The following is a 14,701-nucleotide window of genomic DNA, read 5'->3' as shown; positions in this document are numbered from 1 at the left end:
GCAACTTTTAGTGTCACAAATCAGCCCTAAAGTTGCATGTGAGGAGGGCAACCCCCTGCATGCCCCCTCCATGCAAAGCTGCACCTACTACCGGCCTCTTTCCTTCTCGCTTCACAGAAGTCACCCTAAATCCTCCAAAGGTGCACATTTTTGCGCAAAAATTAAAAATGTTGTGCAAAATCTCTGACTTATACATTTAGACAGCAGCTCACACTTTCCTCCTCTCTCTAGTCTTAAAGAAGTTGCAGTGGTGGTAATTAGAGATGAGCGAACTTACAGTAAATTCGATTCGTCACAAACTTCTTGGCTCGGCGGTCGCTGACTTTTCCTGCAAAAATTAGTTCAGCTTTCAGGTGCTCCGGTGGGCTGGAAAAGGTAGATACAGTCCTAGGAAAGAGTCTCCTGAACTAATTTATGCAGGAAAAGTCATCAACTGCCGAGCAGAGAAGTTCGTGACGAATCAAATTTACTGTAAGTTCGCTCATCTCTAGTGGTAATGTTACCTCTATGTTAAACAGGGCCTACATGAATGTGGTCATGTGACCTTATCTGTTGAAGTCCTTTCGCAGGTACTACACACTTTTGTGGCAGGGAGCATTGCGCAACAATGTTTTGTTGTGTGTTTTTTGAACAAAACTGACAGAAAGAAATCGAATGTGCATCATATCATTGGTCCATTAAGAAAGCAGCTGATGTGGCTAAAATATCAAATGTTCCGCAGCCTCACCCCCCCCCCCCCCCCAACTACCAACAAAGCTAAACCCCCAGTTAAAAAATGGTACTTCTCCATGCACAATTGTCAGAATTATTGAAATTTCTGTTCTCTTACATGCTGAACTAATAACTTTTTTTTTTAAATGATATAAAAGTACTAATAATGGAGTCATACATAAATATTCTTTTTCAATTTCAGTTGAATATTTTATTACAAATGTACATTTTTATACACCAGCAACATTCCAAATATATATATATTTGATTCACAAATTTAGGATGTGATTTTTTAAGACTATTCTGAATGTAATTGTAAAAAAACATACCCGAAACTCATTGAGCCAATGGTGTTAATTCATAGAAGGTGTTATTTGCCAACAGATGGACCTATGTGATCATAGCATAATTATTGCCCTCCCAATATGTAAAGTTGGTCTGTAGCTGTGGAGATTTTGTGTATGTGACTATATAACTATTGCAAAAAACAAAAAGTTTAAATAAGCGGATTCTATCTATTATAAATAAGGCATGATTAAAAATGTGTACCATTGTTATCTATCACTAAAGTATACAAAGCCTGCTAACAGATTGCACTGGTCTTGCAATGACTCCTTAACTTTCTGGCACCAGTTGATGTGAAAACATTTGTTTTCCACCGGATTACCCCTTTTATTGCAAATATTGAATACAAAGCCAGGAGTGGATCTGAAAATATGTCAAGTCTTAGTCTTTCCTATATAGACGATCCTCCATTTATGATTTGTTTTTGGCTTTGTATTTAATAGTTGCCATAAAAAACCTGAACATGTGAACGGTACCATGTTACATATATAAACACTAATTAGAATCATTTAGTAATAACTGTGTGGTTCATATATTCTATTTACAGCTGTTCAGTTTACTCCTTCTTTCTTCTTTCTAAAAATAATGATTATTTACAAAGTCATTTACAACTCTTGATAGCGCCCTCTATGTTCTGGAAGACAATGAACCACGTGTAAGAATTTCTTTTGGTACACAAGACAAGATTACATAGTAATCCAATTAGAAAATAAGTTCAACAGTGCTACAAGGTCTCATATGAAGTAGTCATATCAATGGATCTAGCTTGGCGAGCCTCCTTGAAGAATGTTCTGGTTCCTTCTGCAAAGACACGAAGCACAAACAAAGTGAAGTCTCTTTATGGGGGATACAGCTGGTATCTTTAGAAATAGAATACAGAGATATCTTTAGAAATATATATTTCATGGGGATCTGTCACAGAAACACATCATCCTCCAGGTATTAATGAAGTATGTCTCCTAGCTCCAAATGCCATTATCAGAGATAAGCTGCATATTAGAACCTGTTTTATTTTGTTGGTGCTATAAATAAGACAACCAGTTTATATTGGTCTTGTCTTTACCCATAAAATTTATATTTAAAAATAATTGACACCTTAAAGGCTTGACAAAAATCTATGAAACTGTGGACAATGTTTAAAGATGTAGGAGCTAATAAAGTAGGAGAAGGACCTCCTAAAGTAGGAGTAGGACCTCCTAAAGTAGGAGTGGGACCTCCTAAATCACCAGGGTTATAATGGTTCCATCATGGAATATAAGTCATTATGACAGGTCTTTGGTACCTAAAGTAAATGTGAGGAAAATACATCACAAGTAATATAAATATTAAAGGGGTACTCCGGTGGAAAACTTTTATTTTTTAAATCAACTGGTGCCAGAAAGTTAAACAGATTTGCAAATTACTTCTATTAACAAATCTTAATCTTTCCTGTACTTATCAGCTGCTGAATACTACAGAGGAAATTCTTTTCTTTTTGGAACACAGAGCTCTCTGCTGACATCATGACCACAGTGCCCTCTGCTGACATCTCTGTCCATTTTAGCAACTGTCCAGAGTAGGAGAAAATCCCCATAGCAAACATAATGAACAGAGATGTCAACAGAGAGCACTGTGCTCGTGATGTCAGCAGAGAGCACTGTGCTCCAAAAAGAAAAGAATTTCCTATGTAGTATTCAGCAGCTAATAAGTACTGGAAGGATTAAGATTTTTTTATTGAAGTAATTTACAAATCTGTTTAACTTTCTGGCACCAGTTGATTTAAAAAAAAAAAGTTTTCCACTGGAGTACCCCTTTAAGGCCTTTAATTTATATGGTATAAATGCCGATCATTCATTATTTTCTCCATGCCACTTAGTCATTATATACTAAATTACTGTTATGTATTACTGTATTACAGACATTACACTGTAACAAAAATGTATTAGTCAGTTTTCTGAAATAATTCCTTCTTATAATTCATTGTTTAAAAAAATAAAAATAAATAAACTGACACTGAATACAATACATGAATCTTAATAAAAGAGACTAGCAGAAGGCGCCTTACTTGGGTGACTCTAGATCCCAGTGCATGAATCAAAAAATAAAAAGAAGTACTTGCAAAATGTCCGCTTACCCGTAGCAGTTGTAAGGCAGGCTTATTGAGTACCAGCATGTTTCAGGGGTAAACTCCCCCTTCTTCAGGGGGAGTTTACCCCCCAAAGTTATCTGCTACCCCATTTTTGGTTTTATGTAATAATAAACACCTTATGAGTTCATCTACATCCTCTCTGGTTTGATAAATTCCACTGTCTAAGCCCTAGCAGTGCCTGACTAGAAGTTGGAAATGACTGACTACGGCCAATGTCAAAAAAGGATATCTGTCAGCTGGATTATCTGGTCATCAGCTGAATCTACAGTATGTGTGTACGGTATGCTCTTTGTGCAAGGGCACTTTGCTTTTTATTAATACTTCAGTATATGTATATTAAAAACTGTCCCTGAACTGCCAGTTTACTTTGATATGTTGATGTTTGGATTATTTGTATAAACGGTTCATGATATAAATTGATAGATCCTAATCTAGTGTCTATAGACACTGTAATAGTGTAATTATTTCTGCCTTGCTGTTTAACTTTGAGCTTTCTTGGTATATCACAACATGTAATCACATACATTTCACCAAGTACAGTACATTGATGCTTGACATGATTTATCCAACATTGTTATAAATAAAAACTGCATAAAGAACAGCGGATTTTCCAGATGTACAACAATGTAAAATGAGAAGTTAATGGGTTATTCAAGGGAACGACGTGACCCCTGTGGATGAGTCATAAGTTTATTTCCCTGGAATACCCCATTTTAATAGGAGTATTCTTAGGGTATATATTCTCATGTCAGGTTTGTTTGCAACTGAGAAGTAGTTTAAAGGGGTACTCCGGTGAAAAACTTTTTTTTAAATCAACTGGTGCCAGAAAGTTAAACAGATTTGTAAATTACTTCTATTAAAAAAATCTTAATCCTTCCTGTACTTATTAGCTGCTGAATACTACAGCGGAAATTCTTTTCTTTTTGAAACACAGAGCTGTCTGCTGACATCATAAGCACAGTGCTTTCTGCTGACATCTCTGTCCATTTTAGGAACTGAACAACAACCTACAGGTGTGGAAGACCACACAATAAAATGGTGAATATACCCCAGTTAAAAATAATTTATGACAAGTATAATCATGTATAAAAGTAATTTTATTGAAATATATAGTTTAAAAAAATACATATATGTATATCTGAAATCACAGAATCAATTCATAAACGGTAGTATAAAAATAGAGGATATATAAAAGTATAAGTATAAAAGTATAAGGTGGATACTGGGGTGAGAGAGCCTGTATGCCAATAAAATAGATAAAGAAATAAAATAGTTCTTTGAGAAGTCACAATGCTAGTAGTGAGCTGCAATTAATGGTTTATAAATAAGTAGATTGGTAATAATAAATAAATTATAAATTAAGATCTGCAGGGGTTGCATGCACAAGGTGAGGGGAAGGAGGGGGGAGGGGCGTCGTGCAAAATATGTGCAAGAAAAATGTGCAATACTTGTGGAATTAAATTACCACGCAATGGCCGGTGAGGGCAAACAGATATATGTGATTGAATTTGTCAAAGCCGCTTCCGGCGAAACGCGTCGGAGTTGTGGAGGTGGATTGGGGTGAGTCCTGTGCCAGCTTATACCAAACCGTTTCTTCCCTGCATACTACTCTCTGCTGCTAGTCACCACCCAAACTTGCTGCTATCTATCTGCTGCTATCTGTATTATTGCTGCCCATTGCCTGTTGGTTGTTATTGCTTATTATCAGCACTATACTGTGTGACCCAGGTGATATTATTCCCCCTTTTTTCAGGCTGCATGTTCAAGTCCTTGCCCACTTCATTTGCACGGTTAATTAATTTTTTAATTTTTAATTCTTTGCACTTCTTGCAACTCACTTGAGTGTTATGTTTTATTCATTTGCTTTCTGCCTTGGTTATTAATCAATAATTCAATCACATATATCTGTTTGCCCTCACCGGCCATTGCGTGGTAATTTAATTCCACAAGTATTGCACATTTTTCTTGCACATATTTTGCACGACGCCCCTCCCCCCTCCTTCCCCTCACCTTGTGCATGCAACCCCTGCAGATATTAATTTATAATTTATTTATTATTACCAATCTACTTATTTATAAACCATTAATTGCAGCTCACTACTAGCATTGTGACTTCTCAAAGAACTATTTTATTTCTTTATCTATTTTATTGGCATACAGGCTCTCTCACCCCAGTATCCACCTTATACTTTTATACTTATACTTTTATATATCCTCTATTTTTATACTACCGTTTATGAATTGATTCTGTGATTTCAGATATACATATATGTATTTTTTAAACTATATATTTCAATAAAATTACTTTTATACATGATTATACTTGTCATAAATTATTTTTAACTGGGGTATATTCACCATTTTATTGTGTGGTCTTCCACACCTGTAGGTTGTTGTTTTAGTTGCTCTTTCAGTGAATAATAAATCCCCTACCCTACCTATACAATATTTCTATATTTGAGCCCTTGAGGAAAGTTTCTTTCGGTCACATTTTAGGAACTGTCCAGAATAGCATATGTTTGCTATGGGGATTTCCTTTTACTCTGGACAGTTCCTAAAATGGACAGAGATGTCAGCAGAGAGCACTGCGCTCATGATGTCAGCAGACAGCTCTGTGTTTCAAACGGAAAATAATTTCCATTGCAGTATTCAGCAGCTAATAAGTACAGGAAGGATTAAGATTTTTTAATAGAAGTAATTTACAAATTTGTTTAACTTTCTGGCAGCAGTTGATTTAAAAAAAAAAAAAGTTTTTCACCGGAGTACCTCTTTAATGCAGCTGAATGGTGCTGTTTCTGCAGCATGTGCATAGACTTCTTCAGGTCTTATTTGGAAGAATAGGACAGTGGTAGAAATGTCTGCAATAAATCAGCCACATGTGAATATCTCATTCTTGCAACACTTTCTGCCTACAGCTCTGTCATCACTCTGATATGGAATCGATCCCAAGTAAAGAGCTTTTTGTTAGCAATAATTGCTATTGCAACAGTGGATAGGTACAGCTATACTCGCAAGGAAAGAAGATTATACTTCTTCCACTTCTAGATATCAACTAATATGTATTTTAAAAATGTCAGGAGATGCTGCTGAGTTAGCGTCCATGAGCTGGGCTTCCCCTAATGTTCATAATAAAAAGAGGTGTAATGTGCCCTAATGTGCTTCATAATGTGCACACATTCCTTCAGTGAGTTATAATATCTAATCCCGTTCTTTTCGAGAAGCACTATAACACTTCTTTCAGGCAAGACTAAATGTTATGAATGTCTCACCAAAGAATAAGTAAGCCTGCACAAATGGTGCCATGATTGTACTTTTAAGGTAAGCTTGAAGGTATTCATCGTACATAAACAACATCTCTGACAAATTTCTTAGATACCGTATTTTTCGCCCTATAGGACGCTCCGGCATATAAGACGCACCCAATTTTAAATGAGGAAAATCTAGAATACAATGTAAAGTATAGGTCACAGTGATCTTCAACCAGCGGACCTCCAGATGTTGCAAAACTACCACTCCTAGCATGCCGGGACATCCGTTGGCTGTCTGGGCATGCCAGGAGTTATAGTTTTGCAACATCTGGAGGTCCGCAGGTTGAAGACCACTGGTATAGGAGGCAATACTCACGTGTCCCCGCCGTTCCGGACCAGTCACCGCTGCCCTGGTTGTCGCCCTCCATCGCTGTCGCTGCGTCCCCAGGGTGTCCCCGTCACTCCGGAACGTCTCTGCTGTATCCTCGTTCTCCGTTGCCGCCATCACGTCGATACGCATGCCCCCCCCAATAGGATGACGGGGTGGCGTGCGCGATGACGATGAAGGAGAGCGCCGGCCATGCAGGGGATCCCGGCACGGAGCAGACACCGAGGAGGCAGGTAAGGTCCCTCCCGGTGTAGCCGGGTTAGTGTCACTTTCTCTTCAGACGCGGCGGTCAGCTTTGATCGCCGCGTCTGAAGGGTTAATACAGGGCATCACCGCGATCGGTGATGTCCTGTATTAGCCGCGGGTCCCGGCGGTTGATGGCCGCAGGGACTGCCGTGATAGGTATGTATTCGCCGTATAAGACGCACCAACTTTTCCCCCCCAGTTTTGGGGAAGAAAAAGTGCGTCTTATACGGCGAAAAATACGGTACCTTCTAACTACAGACATTGATGGAACAATGAATACATGAACATGGTACATGAAAATGGTACAGTCTTGAAATGACTTAGTTAACCAAAAGTGGAAAATATTTGGAGACATAAACATGGTGGTCCCAGAGCAAAGCAAAACATGATCCTTACCATAGGAAAATGATGTAGAATTGTTGTGTGTGTACGGCTGAATCCCATCTGCTGCTCTGAAAGTTGAGTTAAGAGCTGCTGTTTCTCTCGGCCATATCGTCGAGCTGCCTCCTCCAGCTGGCAAGAAAATTCACCAAGAGTAAGAACCAAAAATGACTTAAAAACACTGTATTTGCAAATGCCACATCGTTTCTACAGTCACCTCTCTCTCCAGGCTCTGTACTCTAGCTTGGGATTTTTCCAGTTTACTAAGTAGAGAAAACTTCTCTCTATCAGTAAATGTTTCATGGACCTGGAAGAAAAATAATAATTTATAATTTATTTTTATCTTATTTTTATCAGATATTGCATTCAACATAATATATAAAAAAAGATATCTAAATATAATTTATATTACAAAAATAGAGTAAAATATATTCTTATTGATCAATATTGAAACATAAAACAGGCATGGGTATGAATAGAATAATGCCTTCACCTGAACAATGAGCTTTCCTTAGTTGATACAACTAATAAAAACTGTTTACTACACAACAAACTGACAATGATTGTAAGTATGTTCCTACATTAGTTACTGTCGAAAGAACGAATATCTGTAAAAAATAATTTGAAACTACTGGCAAGCCAAAGGGTTAATAACGGTTAGTGTTAGTACAATCCTTGCTGTGTCTTTCTGAGCCTCCTTTCTATTTTTCGTTTATAATTGGCCCTTTTTTGTAGCCATATTCATTTTTTTGAGCTTTAGTAAAAGTTTTTGGCTAAAAAAAAATCCTTTTTTTAATTTGGGCAATATTTTAGATGATGTCCATGTCCCAAATCAGGAATAAAAATGCAGGCAATATACAGCAGGGTTTTGTTTAGCCGTAACTAGCTGGAAGAAAAAAGGCTGTGCGCTTAATTATACGGCAATGTAAATTATGGCCATAAAATCAATACATGTGCGAACAAAGGGCTGCTTTACAATTGCGTTCTCAATAGAACTCAATAATAGAAAATATGCCCGTGTTTGGGTTGTTATTTAACTCATAAAGCAGCTAAAAACACTGATCAATGCTTTCTAGCATAAAGTCATGTCAGATTTATGGTAAATTTGTACAATGTGTTTTCTAAATGACAAATTCATAATACTATCAGTGCTATTGCTTATTATTCTGATCTGAACTTGCCCAAGATTTCTCTCAAAAGACATGTAGTACGAAAAAAATGAAGCAATTTTTTTTCTGGGTTCACATATATCCGGCGATCCGGCTCAGTGAACCCTACCGAAAACTGGTCGCAACTGATGCCACAAATGATGGTAAAGGACATCAGTTCCTATCTGATGTCTAGGATCTGGCAGCCATCATTTCTGCTGGATTGCCAGACATATATATGAAGGGATAAGTATAAAGTAATCCCGGCACTACAAAGTTCTTTTGCAATAAAGTGTTTCTTTCTTCAGACAAGGTGTACATCTTAAACGCAGCACGCGTTCCGGCCTCAACAGCCTTTTTCGACTGCATGCAGTTGAAAAAGGCTGTTGTGGCCGGAACGCGTGCTGCGTTTAAGATGTACACCTTGTCTGAATAAAGAAACACTTTATTGCAAAAGAACTTTGTAGTGCCGGGATTACTTTATACTTATCTTGGATACCTTTATCCCTGGCACCTGAATCTCTACAGTGCCGACCCGAATACATTGTGGATATATATGAAGGGGGCCTTGGATTTTGTCCATTTGCTACTTACAGGAACAGGCTGTGGTAATATTGTTGTAGTCATTCGAGCTCTCTCCAGTTCTTCTCTTAGCCGTGAGTTCTCTGACAACAATGTAGCATATACTTCTCCCTGAAGTGTGTCTGATCTTGTCCCTAAGAGTCAGGAAATAAATGAGTATGAAATAAGGACAAGTAACAATCTTTATTAGGTCTCATTCACATGTTTTGTTAAAGGGGTTCTCCGGTGCTTAAACATCTTATCCCCTATCCAAAGGATGCACGCGGCACCCCGTTTGTAATCAGTCCCCGGAGCGTGTTCGCTCCGGGACTGATTACCGGCGACTACAGGGCTGGTGGCGTGTGACGTCACGCCTGCGCCGGCATGTGACGTCTCACTCCGCCCCTCAATGCAAGCCTACGGGAAGGGGCGTGATAGCTATCACGCCCCCTCCCGTAGGCTTGCATTGCGGGGCGGAGCGTGACGTCACACGCCGCCCGCCCTGTAGTCGCCGGTAATCAGTCCCGGAGCGAAAACGCTCCGGGGACTGATTACAAACGGGGTGCCGCGTGCATGATCCCGGGGGTCCCCAGCGGTGGGACTCCCGCGATCAGGCATCTTATCCCCTATCCTTTGGATAGGGGATAAGATGTTTAAGCACCGGAGAACCCCTTTAATATGTTAAAAAAATACACCAAAAACTGGGTGTACCTACAGCTCCGTACTGCTGGGCTGTGAACATTCCGGGTGACATTTACTAAGGCTGTACATAATGGCATAGATTTATCACACCGTGTGAGAGAAAAAATAGAGAGATTTTCCACAACAACCAATCACAGCTCAGATAGCGAGCTCTGGTAAAGTGAAAGCTGAGCCGTGATTGGCTACTGTGGGAATATGCCTCTATTTTTTCTCAACACAGTTTGATAAATCTGGGCCAATGTCTTTCTGCGACTTTTGAAGAAATACGCCACTTGTGCCAAAGGGGGAGGAAAGGCGCTCGGAAGGGGGCCCTGCCTCACATTTACCCTCCTTACATCCGATGTGTGACAACAAAAGTCTCAATAATCTACGTTTCTTAGTGAATCCAGCAAACTGAAAATGGCCAGAGTTTTACATACGCGTGGCACATAGTGAATGCCCCCCCACTAAAAAATGCTAACATTCATTACAGATTTCTGCTGTAGAATTATCATCTAATCCAAAGAACATGTGCAGATTTAGTTTACGAATGTATCAGCTTTTCACCATATTTGTGAGGTAAGGATTAGTAATAGATATCTGCCTACTTGACTGTGATATAAACTATGACGTTTTCTGTTGTCTATTGTACAGATTACAGTGGTCCCTCAACATACGATGGTAATCCGTTCCAATCGGACCATCGTTTGTTGAAACCATCGCATGTTGAGGGATCCGTGCAATGTAAAGTATAGGACAGTGGTCTACAACCTGCGGACCTCCAGATGTTGCAAAACTACAACACCCAGCATGCCCGGACAGCCGTTGGCTGTCCGGGCATGCTGGGTGTTGTAGTTTTGCAACATCTGAAGGTCCGCAGGTTGAAGACCACTGTTAGAGGAAGTTGTATTCACCTGTCCCCGCCGCTCCGGACCGTCACCGCTCGTCACCGCTGCCCGGGATGTCGCCGTCCATCGATGTCACCGCTCCCCGATGCTCCGGTAAGGCCTCTGCTTCCCCGGCATCCGCGCGCTCCGTCGCCGCCATCACATTGTTACGCATGCCGCTCCTATTGGATGACGGGACGGCGTGCGGAGCGACATGATCACGTCGATGGAGAGCGACGACGATGCAGGGGATCCCGAAGAGGACGCGCCGGAGCCCCGAGGACAGGTAGGAGACATCACTAGAGCTCACGGGGCACCGTAAACGGCTATCCGGCGGCAGCTGAAGCAGTCAGATAGACATTTATGCGATGGCCCCGTTTATGCGATGGCCCTCTGAGAGGCCATCGCATGTTGAAATTATCGTATGTCGGGGCCATCGTAGGTCAAGGGGTCACTGTACTTGCTCAGTCTTTACACTAAGATTATATTTGTTTTACCACTACACTGATGGAATAGTACAGGCAATCCTTCTTACAGTATATGCTATATCACTTATTGATATCTTGCCGCTCACATAGTAAACTACTGCGTAAGGAAGCAGATCCAGAGAGTTAATGGCAACTGCCTAAGACATACAAGAAAAAAATGACTTCAGTCAGACATGCATTTAAAGTGATTTATTCAATGTTTCCTAGCTAAACATGTGCGCTAATGGTCTCACTTACGGCTGTCAGTCCTTGCATTCTCTTTCATTTATATTACCCCTTATTAAAGTGTTACTACTTACACAGCTCCATCATTCCATGCTTTGAGATTAATATCACCTCTCACCCAGTTATAAAAAGCCATATATCTTAAAGCAGTTGTGGACAAAAACAACAGCTTAGTCCATAAAACAGAAAGAATTGTTACAGGCAAGAACCTATACAAAAGGCAGAAGTATTCTACATTTACAGCTTTTTGTAGGCAGTTCAGAACTGATATTGATGTCTTGATTTTGTTGTAAGTAACCTCCTGAGGGCAACTTTATGTTATATTGGCAAGTGATCTGACCGCCATATAGACTGCAGGATTTCTATAAGTTTTGTGCCACATATGGCAAATAGGGCAGTATAAAAAGAACAAGTCATTGATTTTCAATGGAGTATACGCCAGTATACATATATCTCTGGGCTAGGCAGTGAAACTAAGATTTCTTTCAGTTCAGTACCACAAAATAATACAGTATAAATAATTCCCTGCATGCTTACTTTTAAAAAAAGATTTATAATTTGTTTTCCTGCTCTTGCAAAGCTGCAGCTCTCCCTATGTGAAGGAAGCTTAGTGCTAAAATACAGTGTATCCCTGTTATTATAAAACAATTTAGTAACCCCCCACACTGTCGTGCATAGTTGCATATATAAGGGGTAAGAAGCTTATATCTGAGCAAAATGGACATGCTATCATCAAGGTTAAGAGCCCTCAGCATTTGGCACCGGACTTCTATCCGACTAGAAAGTGCATCTGCAGGGTACAATAATGGCGTCTATAGGGCCAACATGGCAGCACCCTCACCTGGGGACTTTGGCATTAAAAGAAAGAAAGCTTGTGTATGGCACGCACATCCAAAATAAAGGGGGATGGATCTACAACAGTCTCTATAACAGTCTCTTATGATATATTTTATATTTACAGTCATCCTGCATTGCCTCCTTAAGATCTGCTCACCAGATTGCCCTGTCTGTCAATTATTAGGGGGACAGACAAGGCGATCTATCACAAAGACCGGGATTGCGGAACAGTGTGTTGTCTTCCTGGTGCTCGAGTTCGGCACATCGCGGATCGGGTTGACAGGTTGCTGGGTGGGGCTGGAGAGGACCCAGTAGTCATGATACATATTGGCACCAATGACAAAGTAGAAGGTAGGTGGAGTGTCCTTAAAAATGATTTCAGGGACTTAGGCCGCAAGCTTAAGGCAAGGACCTCCAAGGTAATATTTTCTGAAATATTACCTGTACCATGATCCACACCAGAGAGGCAGCGGGAGATTAGTGAGGTAAACAAGTGGCTCAGAGGCTGGTGTAGGAAGGAGGGGTTTGGGTTCATGGAGAACTGGGCCGACTTCGCTGTCGGATACCGGCTCTACCATAGGGACGGGCTGCACCTCAATGGGGAGGGTGCAGCTGTGCTTGGGGAGAAGATGGCTAGAAGGGGGGAGGAGTTTTTAAATTTGGGACTGGGGGGGGAAGGAACCTCAGTACCTCTGTCCAATAAAACAGAGCAACTGAAGTGGTTGATGTCTGAGGAAAATTATAACATAGTGGGTATAACAGAGATTTGGTTGGATGATAGCTGTGACTGGGCATTAAACATACAGGGTTATAGTCTATTCAGGAAGGATCGGACAAAATGGAAAGGGGGAGGAGTTTGTCTTTATGTGAAATCGAGTCTGAAGGCCGCACTTCGGGAGTATATATATGGAAGGAAAACGATAATGTGTGCTATAAGCCACCAAACATAATGGAAGAGGCAGAAGATCAATTACTGAGGCAAATAAACAAGGCAGCAAATCAGAATGAGGTGATAATAATGGGGGACTAACTATCCTGATATAAACTTGGAGACTGAGACCTGTGAATCTCATAAAGGAAATAGGTTTCTGATTATAGCTAAAGACAATTATCTGTCCCAAATGGTGCAGGGCCCGACCAGAGAGGGCGCCCTACTAGACTTAATATTAACCAACAGACCTGACAGAGTAATTATTGTGCAAGTAGAAGGACACCTAGGAAATAGTGATCAAAATATAATACATAATAGCTTTTTCTTCAATAAGGGAATCTCTCGAGGGGCCACAAAAACAATGAACTTTAGAGAAGCTATGAACTCAGAGAAGCCCTCAACAATATAAAATGGGATTATGTCCTCAAAAACAAGAATACTGACACTAAATGGGAGACTTTTAAAAATATTTTAAATTCTCACTGTAAGATGGATATACCTTATGGAATAAAAGGGTCAGAAATAAAAGAAAACCAATATGGATGAAAAAAAATGTTAAGGGGGCAATAAATTACAAAAATAAAGCATTTAAACTACTAAAACAGGATGGCAGTGAAGAAGCATTAAAAAGCTATAGAGAAAAATGTAAAATATGTAAAAAACAGAAAAAAAAACACGAAAATCGAGACAGATAGACTCATTGCCAAAGAGAGTAAAACTAAGCCCAAAATGTTCTTTAACTATATAAATAACAAAAAGGTCAAAAATGAATGTGTTGACCCTTTAAAAAAATGATAAGGAGGAAATTATAAGCGGGGATCAGGAAAAAGCAAATATATTAAACAAATTGTTCTCCACTGTGTTCACCACAGGTGAAATACAGCTAGATAAGGTAAACTCCCCTTTACAGGTCACCTGTCTAACCCCGGAAAAAGTACAGTGCCGCTTACAAAAAATCAAAGTAGACAAATTGCCAGGTCCAGATGGCATCCACCCCCATGTTCTAAAGGAATAAAGTAAAGTAATGTAATAGACAGACCCCTATTTTTAATATTCAGGGACTCTATAGTAACAGGGACTGTTCCCCAGGATTGGCGCATGGCAAATGTGGTGCCAATATTTAAAAAGGGGTCAAAAGGTGACCCCGGGAATTACAGACCTGTTAGTTTAACCTCCGTTGTATGTAAATTGTTTGAGGGTTTTGTAAGGGATGCTATTTTGGAGTATCTTGATAAAAATAAATGTATGACTTCATATCAGCATAGCTTTATGAGGGATCGGTCCTTCCAAACTAACCTGATTAGCTAGTCTGGAACTGGACCAGGGGCAATCGCTGGATGTGGTATATCTGGATTTTTCAAAAGCATTTGATACGGTGCCACATAAAAGATTGGTGCATAAAATGAGAATGCTTGGACTGGGGGAAATGTGTGCAAGTGGGTAAGTAACTGGTTCAGTGATAGGAAACAGAGGGTGGTTATTAATGGTACTTATTC

At 39.9% G+C, this 14,701-nt stretch overlaps 1 protein-coding gene across 1 annotated transcript in view; it reads right to left on the bottom strand.

Moving 5' to 3' along the window:
* Positions 1-429: 429 nt before the first annotated feature.
* The window catches only part of CCDC33 (coiled-coil domain containing 33), a 106,435-nt gene continuing 92,163 nt past the window's right edge, over positions 430-14,701 (bottom strand). The window contains exons 19-22 of the mRNA XM_056572758.1: positions 9,190-9,311; positions 7,665-7,754; positions 7,463-7,579; positions 430-1,857 (exon numbers count right to left, since the gene is read on the bottom strand). Coding sequence (XP_056428733.1) covers positions 1,804-1,857; positions 7,463-7,579; positions 7,665-7,754; positions 9,190-9,311 — 383 coding nt within the window. The 3' untranslated portion in view covers positions 430-1,803. The remainder of the gene's footprint in view (positions 1,858-7,462; positions 7,580-7,664; positions 7,755-9,189; positions 9,312-14,701) is intronic.

This window comes from Hyla sarda, chromosome 4, assembly GCF_029499605.1.
Source record: "Hyla sarda isolate aHylSar1 chromosome 4, aHylSar1.hap1, whole genome shotgun sequence".
Classification (NCBI taxonomy): Eukaryota; Metazoa; Chordata; class Amphibia; order Anura; family Hylidae; genus Hyla; species Hyla sarda.
Note: the sequence above shows the minus strand (reverse complement) of the source record. Positions and strands in the feature narration are given on the sequence as shown.